Source organism: Cyprinus carpio, chromosome A13 (assembly GCF_018340385.1).
Source record: "Cyprinus carpio isolate SPL01 chromosome A13, ASM1834038v1, whole genome shotgun sequence".
NCBI classification, from domain to species: domain Eukaryota; kingdom Metazoa; phylum Chordata; class Actinopteri; order Cypriniformes; family Cyprinidae; genus Cyprinus; species Cyprinus carpio.
This window is the reverse complement of record NC_056584.1, coordinates 10,219,918-10,230,434: the sequence shown is the minus strand read 5'-3', so window position 1 is coordinate 10,230,434 and position 10,517 is coordinate 10,219,918. Positions and strand designations below refer to the sequence as shown.

The window sequence follows — 10,517 nt, the reverse complement described above, 5'->3', positions numbered from 1 at the left end:
ACTTAAACTACTTCAGTCTGTGTGCATTGAATTTATTTAATATACGAGTTTCACAATTTGAGTTGAATTACTGAAATGAACTTTTCCACGACATTCTAATTTATTGAGATGCACCTGTATATATGGAAATAGTTAGTAGCCTAGACATAAAAACAGAACTAATTTCAAAGCCTACATGTCTCAGAATACCACACCGTTTTACTGAGGAAACAGAGACCCTCTGGTGTGGTTGGATGATGCAAGTGTACAAGGTGACTTACTGCACCAATGAGACGTCCAAATACGATCAGTGCGTCACTTATCCACTTGCAACACTAGGTGGCGCAGTAATACATGCAGGCAACATGGCATGTCTCCTGTGATGGTTGGAAATGGCGAACCACCCACCCCCCAGAGAAAAAAATAAAAAAAAACCTAAAGACAGCAAGTCCAAAGACCAGCTGAGTTACTTTTGCAGCACATTTTTATTTTATGGAGACCTTGTATGGGACAATGAAATATTAAGATCCTTTGTTTAATCCTTTTTACTTTAGCTTCAGTTGAAGTTTGCTTAATATTGTATTTTAACGCATATTGTTTTTACTTCTTAAAGAAAAGAAGGAAAAGAAAGATCAATCTATAATAAATTTCTGACACTGTAAATAGTGGTCAAGACCGCATGATGATTCGTTTATTCATGATATTCAGAAAGATATTTATGAACAGCAGCTTGTTTGTAGCCTAATGATGTACAAAAGTCCTCAAGTGGAATTTCGTCAAAATGTTTTGCACTTGTGGATATTGCTGGATTATTTTTTTGTTGCTGCATGTTAAATTAGAGAAAAGAAAAGAAAAGAAAAGAAAAGAAAAGAAAAGAAAAGAAAAGAAAAGAAAAGAAAAGAAAAGAAAATAAAAGAAAAGAAAAGAAAAGAAAAGAAAAGAAAAGAAACATATCATAGGCTACAGTGCTGAAACAGAAACCGCTAGAGAAGTGTGAGAATTAAAAAAGTTAGAGGTTTCTAAATTTCGCTCATCATTTCTTGTGACATTGATGCTCATTCTGTTGCTCCAAAACATAAAGACGAATTTAAAAATGGGAACTGGTTACTAAATAAAATACTGGTTGCAAAGAATAAACTATATATTGTAGAATTCTGTAAGCAACAGTTTTAGTTACTTTTAGTTATTTTGTTTTCTACAACTGTCACATTTACTGTCAAATAATATCATTACTTCACATCCGATCACAATTCATTTTAAAATCATGAAATAATATTTAATTAATGAAACGAAATTTTTGTAACGGATTTTTTGAGATTTTTTTAGTGAAACGATGAAGTAGGCTATAAATGGAAATTTTACATATTTATTTGTAAATTCAGATATATAACAACTTAAACAATTTGTTAAAATAACTGTGCAAGTTTATATACAATTTAATATATAAATAACAGTTTCGGAAATATAGGCTACCTGTATATCTAATTAAAATCAGTGATGTTCATTAATTTTTTTTTTTTTTTTTAGTAGTAGTAGTAGGCTATCTATTTCTGTAGCCTAAAAATCATTAAAATTTTTAGTGGCTGTAAATATCATACATTATTATATTCAGTTAGAATTACCAATTGTTCAAATGTCTTTTTATGATGATGGCTTTTCTAATCAACTGAGATTTCAGGAAGACGGAACAGACTCTGGGAAAGGCTTTAAAAATTTCTGGTCACAAACATAAACAAACATCCGTTTTTACCCTCCAGAATTATTTTCGAATACATAGATAGGCAACTATTTTGTGAATTCCTACTATATTAGCCTACATTTGGTGTTCTTCATTTTAACAAGCCCGTAGTCGGTCCGTTTATGAATGACTTTAATCCCAGTCTATAGGCCACGCCTACTTCGAAGAGCTTGTGATCTATTGGCTGAAGGAGACAAGAATAACAGATTAGACACCGTATTTGCCCCACTTGGGTGTATATATGACCAAACTTCTCTTACAGAAAGCAGACACTTGTTGCTTTTAACCTGATCAGTCAGAGATTGTATTGGGCGTTACTGTGAGAGCGTGGGCTCCAGACAAAAATTTGCCTTTTAGGCACTGGAGATATGAACACCATCGACGCGCAGATCCATAACAATAGTAACGCTGCTGTCAGCCCTTTCCAGCAACTGCCAAAAAACGCGCACGAGACACCGGATATGGCCGTGTATTGTGACAACTTCAGTGTTTACCACCAACAGAGTCTACCTGCGGCGCAGAGACCAGCGGGCTACGGCCTGGGGGACTACGCAACCCCAAACCCATACCTGTGGCTCAGTGGACCCAGTGTCAACTCGTCTTCGTCTTATATACATGGCAACAACAGCCCCTCATTCATCCCTCCGGCTTACGGCTCTCAGAGGCAATATCTCACCAACTCCTCCGGATTCGCCGGTCCGGACCTGGGCTGGCTCTCCATCGCGAGCCAAGAGGAACTTTTAAAGCTCGTGCGCCCGCCTTACTCGTACTCAGCTCTGATAGCCATGGCAATACAGAACGCGCACGAGAAGAAGTTAACTCTGAGCCAGATATATCAATATGTGGCGGATAATTTCCCGTTTTATAAGAAAAGTAAGGCGGGATGGCAGAACTCCATCAGACACAACCTTTCCCTGAATGACTGCTTTAAAAAAGTGCCGCGGGACGAAGATGACCCAGGTGAGTGATGCTCGTGCACCTTTGCATACTTGACGCTCATTTTTGTACAGATCTGTTTAGTTGTTTAAAAAAAAAAAATATGCAAGTAAATTTAATAAATAAAAGACTTGAGATCACAAATTACTACTTTAACTTCTAGTTATTTTTATTTAAAAGTCACAACTGTCCAGTGATTGTAAAATTGTAAAAGAAAAAAAGTCAAGTCACCTTTATTTATATAGTAGTGCTTTTAACAATACAGATTGTGTCAAAGCACTTTACAGTATTAAATATGAAAATAGTGTGTCAATAATGCAAAATGACAATAAACACTCAATTTTCAGTTAAAGGCAGTTCATCATTGAATTCAGTGATGTCATCATCCAGCTCAGTTCAGTTTAAATAGTATCTGTGTAATCAAGATAAAAATATAAAGAATAAAGAATTGAAAGGCTTCTAAGAAACTGCAAAGTAAGATTTTTGGGGAAAAATATAAATGTTTCTGTTGGTTGACACTGTATTTTCATATTTTTTTTTTCAAATAATGTTATACAATTTTGAATATATAATATATAATGTTACAAATAATGTTAAAAATGTATATATAGGCCTATATATATAAAATATTTGAAAATATTTTGCCTGTCGAATAAAATTCATCCATTTTGTTTTAATATATATATGCCATATATGTAAAATAATTATATATAATATTATTTTGTAATTTGTATTACAAGGCACATTTTGGCCAAGTGGAATAACCTTAAGAAAACGTATTGATATTCATAATTAGTAGCTATATAAAAAGTGATATTAAGAAAAAGTATGTTTTAAATATTATTTTAAAGATAATGCCAATTAAGTCGTGTATTTAGTGATGGTGCAGGTGAAGCATTTTATTTGTTTTTGATGGTTTCTAAACTTGAAATTTTTAAGTAAATCATAAAACCGAAATGTATGATAGGACAAACAAAAAAATATACTGTTACATAAATATGAATATACAGATTTCTCATTCTTATTTATCTCATATTTATCTTTTTTATTGACCAAATAATGCAATTCACAAAACTTAAATTAAGTTCTTAAATTCAACGAATTTCACTGTAAATAACTTTTGTTTGAAAAGTTGCTGGCTTTGGTTTCTAATATCAACTATTGTTTGAGGAAAAGGAAACTACTGGACTCTAGACCCCAACTGTGAAAAGATGTTTGACAACGGCAACTTTCGTAGAAAAAGGAAGCGCAGGTCTGATTCCAGCACAGGTGCTGCCAACAACACAAAACCGGAGGAGGATCGACAGCTCGCAGGGATCAAACCCACCGACAGCCCTCACCTCACCGGACCCGCATCTCCTGACACTGACGCGGCCACTGACAGCCACAAGGGCGCGTCTCCTGCAGGCCTTGCGAGCGCTCCGTGCTTCAACAATTTCTTCAACAGTATGTCAGCCTTAAGCTCGTCCTCAGCTCCGACTAGCAGACAAGGCTCTCTGGGGCTGGTAAACGAACTTTCAAGCCGAAATATCAGCGCCTTGAGCCCGTACCACGTCAGCTCAGCACCTGACGCAGGTGGAGCGAGTGAGCTGCAGGACAGCGTGCACATGAACCGTGGAATGTACTGTAACTCTTTTACCGGCGGCCAGAGCGCGCAGTTCAACGGACACTTCTACAACAACTTCAGTGTGAACAGTCTCATCTACCCTCGAGACGGGACGGAGTTATAAATCTGTCGTGAAGACATATGACGCGTATGTTTTCTAATAAGAAAAAAAAAAAAAGAATTATTATTTCAACACTGTGTATGGGCTGCTGAAATGCGACAGGCCTTATAAGCAGATAGCATTCATTTAAACGCGACATTTACGCACTGACAGCCACCACATGAGTAAAATCTGGTGTAAAACACTGGTCAAAACACATTTTATTCTGTGAAAAATCTTTTGACTTATGCATTTGGATTTTGATGTCTTATTTTAACAGATTTCCATATTATGTGTCAGATTTTTGATCATGCACTAATTTAAATACGTTTATCATTTGAATTCATAATAGTCTTAAACAGTAGTTTGATGGAGGGATTGCCTTGGTATTCATGATTGCCAAGATTCAGTATTGTCCAGTATCGTTCTGTGTCTCATTTTTTTTTTCTTTCTATTGTGTATTTTTTGTAAATGCAGTTGTTTTGTTATATACACTTGTTTTTTTTTTTTTTTAACTATTTATATTAAGTTATGTATCTTGCAGTGTCCTTTAAGGAGAGAAATATGTGGTCTGGTAAGCTACTATGAATGGTTAAAATGAAACTTTTACCTTCAAGGTAAGGTAATAGGTGAATTAACAAATGTCATCCTGCCACAAACTCACTTGATTTTTAAATGATATTTCATAGGTGATGATCTTTACACACAGATAAAAGTCACTACATTTATTATTTTTCTGCAGTTTCTGCAAAACATACATTTTTAAAGAAAATAAAGAATTTCAAATCTGAATCTCAAAATTTTGTTAAATTTATGCTTTTTTCCCTCTCAAACAACTCCTGAATCTATGGCCTGTAAATGTCAACTGTGCACGTTAGATCTAAATTAAAGCCAACAGTTAAACTTTTAATATGACTTTACAAAGTTGCCATTAATTTAATTCAAGCATTAAAATGTCCAAGTAAAAAAAAAAGCAACAAAAGGCAAATGTGGTACACATTCTAAAAGCTATTCTATCTAAATATTAAACTTTGTTAAGCAAACACCTCAGCATATAGGCAATATATATAAATCTCACCAAAATATAATTTTCCAGTTTTATTAATTTTTAATTAGACGGCCTTGAAGCATATGGGCACTGACTCTAAACATTTTCAAGTTTAAATTTTTGTGAATTATTTTATATAGAATAGTGACAACTTTGTCTTTTTGTCTTTGGCTAAGCTTGGTAGTTCAAAACAAAATAAGCAAACATGTATATGCGTTCTGTAACCTTTATGACTAAATATTCCTGACTTTAACACAGACGGAGTTGCACAATGTGCATTTTCAAATCTCTGAGACTCTCTGGTTAAGTAACATCAGCATCATCATACTGTCAGTCCTGTGGGGAGCTCGGGTGTATTTCTAGATGGTGTTTCTGGGACAATACAGTACAAGAAACAAAGAAACATGCACAGATAACAAAGATGAGGTTTCTGTCTTATTATCCAGTGCTACAGAAACAATACCACTATTGTTTTGTGTGTCCCGGTACATCTCTTACTGTATGCTTGTGTGTTAAAAAACCAAATTTGATTACATACATCTCTCCAAGTATAAAAGTATTTGTGTTATTAATATCTTAACGATTTTTACAGACTTTAATCTACAAAGACCACACGTATAGAACAAGTTTTGATGGCGTTAAAGCACACTGAAGTGAGATGAATTAAAAGGGTTTGCCCTCCTCCTTTTGTCCTCTCTTCATTAGAACTGTCTGAGTAAAAGCGGGACAGACCCAAGTGCTTGTTTAGAGATTAAGGGGAGGGGGAAAAAACTCCCATTGAGAAATTCCCTCAGTAAGCAGGGCAGTGCCACCCAGGAGGAGATGGAGAGGTGTGGCTTTGGGTGGAGGCCAGTCAGCTTCAGGTTCAGAGAAAAAGAATGAGAGCACAAATAAATAAATAAGTTATAAATAAATACATTTTCTGAACTTCAAAATTCTATATGTACACATTTATATGTATTATAAATATTATATTATATTATATTATATTATATTATATTATATTATATTATAATTAGAGCTTAGTGGGGGCAGGAGCTTATTTAGCATCTTATTTAGTCTGCATATTTACTCAGACACCACGCAAGGTGGCTTTTTATGCTGAGCACTTTACCCTGTTGCCAAATATGACATTGTCAATTAGTCGGGGCCTGACGCTCTATGCTTACTTAAAGCTTGGGACATCAGGCAATCACCAGCCCCCACCTGCACCCAACCCTGTGCGCTCATCTCTGTTTGCCTGCCTGAAAAGCATCTTTGTTTGTCAGCACAGAGGAAATGTATTTGTGGACTATATTAAGGACAGAGTCCTGTCAGAGGCTATAGCACAAATGTGGCCCCCCCACAAGCACAAATGTGGCTGTGAATGACATCTGCGATTGTCAAGCACTAAAGAAAGATGGAGCACAATACATGGGCCTTAATTTGTGTCTCTTTGTTTTCTTGATCTTATGAAACCCTGCAAATGACAAGCGAGGATATTGTGGCCACAAATTGAGAAGTATATACAGTTAAATATAATAAATAATTATATTTAAATTAATTATTATTAATTATTATTATTAAAATTTAAATATATATAATAATTTGTTTCTTTCTTTTAGTTAAATCATGGTCAATTTAACTAAATGAGGGAAGTAATGATTTTTTTTTTTCTTTTTTTTTTTCCATATGTCATGTGTGACACCATATAATTTCACTTTTTCACTACCGAAAAAGCCTTATGGATGTGTAGTTGCAGTCAAAACCTGAAATATAAATTTCATCAACATTCCCATTAAACTGAATTATCCGTTTATATTTTCATAAACCTCTGATGATAGAGTCCAGACGTCCGAAAAAGTTATTAGATGAGAGAAATATGCACACGTTGTGGATGTGAGAAAAAAAGTAGACAACATACTTTGTAGAAATTCTGTGAATTTAAATGTACAAACCAGAAGCCAAAAAACAACATTATATGATGTGACATATGTAGATTATATTATATATATGAGTTAAGATCACTTTTTTTATAATAATGTGAAATGTATAATATAGGCTTCTTTTAATATATTATCATCAAGCAATGGCCCAAGTCATTTCATTATTCCATTCTGCATAACTAGACTCCATTCATAAACATGACAATCAAATAAAGAGTATTTGCAACGTTACGTAAGTCAAATGTTGCATTTCCCACCGCCTCAGACCTGATGTTAAAATGAAAGACAACTGATGTACATCTTAGACAAAATAGTTTTTTTTTTTTTTTTTTAATTCTTTTCTGTGGCAGTTGTTTTAGGTCATACTAGCACACTCTGCGAAACGATGTTTGTGTGATGATGGAAGAGACGAGATGTTCTCTTCTACTCCCTGCACTTGTGATCAAGATCCATGTTTAAAGTATAGGATGTCTGATTTTGTGTGTCTGTGTATGTGCTGAGCTGCGGTGTTTCTCTACTCTACTGTAAACGAGCTGCTACATGTCTGGGAGGTGAGAAATATGAGGGCTTTCGAGTGAGTGATTAAGGACTGTAATTAAAGTATTACATCGCTTTCCTTGCGCTAAGCTGAGAGAAACAGCCCACCTCAGCTCTCCTCTAACACACTGTCTGAATCTGAGACAAACCTTCACACAGTTTTTCTCATGCTCCCTCTGAGACCCGCTCAGCATTCAGGTGCAGAACCATAGCGTTTAGGGTCACTAAGGTCATTGAAGTTTACTGAAACTGTATTTTAAGCAAAAACATGTTTTTATGATACTGAATATCTTAAATGAAGACATGAAATGAAGCAGTGTTGGCAAATATCAGTTATGATTGATATTTTACTAGAACAATGACTATAACATGAGTCGTTTCAAAGATGAACTCTCCCCAGTGTCCATATCCTTTAGTAAACAGCATCACAAAGAGGGTTTGCTCACAAATGAGCTGTTTTTATCATTTTTCAGACTATATTTTGAAGTTTAAGTGTAAAAGGGCCCCCTCCTGACAGAGAAGAAAAGGGAAAATAGCTCTCAGCAGGAAGCACTTAAGTTCACGTGTGTGAAGGAGTGTGTGTGTCTGTCCCGTAGGTGTGTGTATCTACGGGGCCTCAGTTAAGTGGTTGCGTTACCTCTCATGTGGAGCAGGCGAGTCGGGGGCGAGTCAGGGCGGGTCAGCAGTGGCTAAGGTGTCCATCATTATTTTTACGCCTGTCGGATCCCATGAGGTCACCCAAGAAACGGTCAGTGCACGGGCTGCGGGGTGGGAGTGGGGGGTCAGGGGGTGGAGTCAGACACACTCGGCGGCTGTTCCGCACAGAGGATTATGATCAACAAAGCAGATCCCACACCTGCATCATCTGGATGAGGGGGCACTTTTTGCTCCGTTGCGGTGGGGTGAAAAATCTACAGCCCATCTCTGGGGAAAAATGGAGATAGCCCTTTTTGCTTTCACAGTTGACCAGCCCAACATGAAAAAAAAAAAACTTTTCTTTTTTGCAGGAATAATTTATAAAGTCGCAACCTTGAGGACAGCAAGCCAAATTAGTTTACCTTGAACTATTAGGACTGGATGGGCAGGCAAACTCGTGAAATGAGTTATGAAGTCACAATCTGAAGATACTGTATAGTCAAACGTCAAGATAAAAAGCCACAATATGAGATGAAATAGTCATATTATAAGATATGAATTCATACTGCAAGACAAAAAGTCACATTATTAGATATAAAGTCACAACTGAGAGGAATAGTTACACTGCAGGATAAAAAGTCACATTATGAGATATGAAGTCACAACTGGAAGATATAGTTAAAGTGCAAGATATAAAGACCTTTTGTGAAATACTGTATAAGGTCTCTGTTCGGACATATAAAGCCTCATTATAAGATATAAAGTCACAGTATGAAAACAAAGTAACATTGTAAGAAATAAAGTTGTTAGATATAAAGCCACATTATGAGATATAAAGACACAATAGACAATGAAGGGTCTTTGATATACAGTACACCTTTAAAGTTAAAATACTCCAGGGTCCAGGAGAGCCACAGTCAACTTCAGCTAACAACCCTAATCAAACACACCTGAACAAGCTAATTAAGGTCTAAGGCAGGGGTGAGGAACGTTGATCCTGGAGGGCCACTGTCCTGCAGAGTTTAGGTCCAACCCTGAAAAAAAAAAAAACCTACCTGTATCCTGAAGACCTTGATTAGTTTGTTCAGCTGTGTTTGATTAGGGTTGGAGCTAAACAGGATCAACGTTTCATACCCCTGGTTCAAGGGTTAGAAAGCCACAGGCAGGTGAGTTTTTATCAATGTTAGAGCAAAACTCTTCAGGACCTCTGAAATACTCCAATATTCTGTAGATTACAGATTAATCATGTGCATATAAAGTCAGTGATTACACAGATTCAAAAGATGTCATGACAATAGACTGTCTGTAAAATCACAAATGTTTTTTACATTGTAGTTTTTTGTCTTCAAATTAAGTGTCATATCATCATAGTAAACTGTAAAATCATTATTATATTAGCACACATCTTTCAAATCATATGCATTGAGTAACTACAACCACCTTTCTGAAAGATATCCTACTACTTAAATAAGCATATACATTATATAAGACTTACTGTCTCTTACTCCTCCTGTGGTCCAGAGAATGAAATGGATTGCCATAAATCTGGAATCAGTATAGAACAGTATACTGTAATAACACAGAGATAGAAAGATGCATTGTAAAACATGTTTCTAGTGATTTATTCTGTTTTATTCAAGGCAAATATTGTTGACTTCATCAACCAGATACACCAAAGAAAGTAATGATGACTGCACAGTTGACTATTTTTGCAGTGTAACAGGCAGTTAGCTGAATGCTGGAGGCAGGCCCAGGGCAGAGAGAGCTGGAGAAACAGGGGTTAGATGAGCATAGTGAGCGAGTGTGAAAGTGAAATGTGAGGGGCTACAGAGGAATGTGTGTCACTGCCCCACATCCCTGTCCCTCTGTTTTTTGCTTTTATTTTTTAATTGGACCCGGATTGCAATTTGCAGCTCTCCGGGGGCCACTCTCCCCACGGGGGTGTAATAAGCTATTAGCTGCTCACCCTCTAACACATAACACTAATCGACATGGACAGCCCTTTGTGCTGT

At 36.1% G+C, this 10,517-nt stretch overlaps 1 protein-coding gene across 1 annotated transcript; it reads left to right on the top strand.

The window, feature by feature from the left end:
• The first annotated feature begins 1,940 nt into the window (after window positions 1-1,940).
• On the top strand, window positions 1,941-5,127 carry LOC109071497 (forkhead box protein I1c-like). Its single transcript, XM_019087939.2, has 2 exons — window positions 1,941-2,677; window positions 3,824-5,127. Exons 1-2 carry the CDS (start codon window positions 2,086-2,088, stop codon window positions 4,381-4,383), a joined length of 1,152 nt encoding a protein of 383 aa, XP_018943484.1. The 5' UTR covers window positions 1,941-2,085; the 3' UTR covers window positions 4,384-5,127.
• Window positions 5,128-10,517: the final 5,390 nt, after the last annotated feature.

Bases quoted from the DNA above. Each gene is read 5' to 3' on its own strand.
- LOC109071497 (XM_019087939.2), top strand. From the start codon at position 2,086: ATGAACACCATCGACGCGCAGATCCATAACAATAGTAACGCTGCTGTC. The intron at 2,678-3,823 runs GTGAGTGATGCT...CTATTGTTTGAG, and splicing joins GCGGGACGAAGATGACCCAG to GAAAAGGAAACTACTGGACT.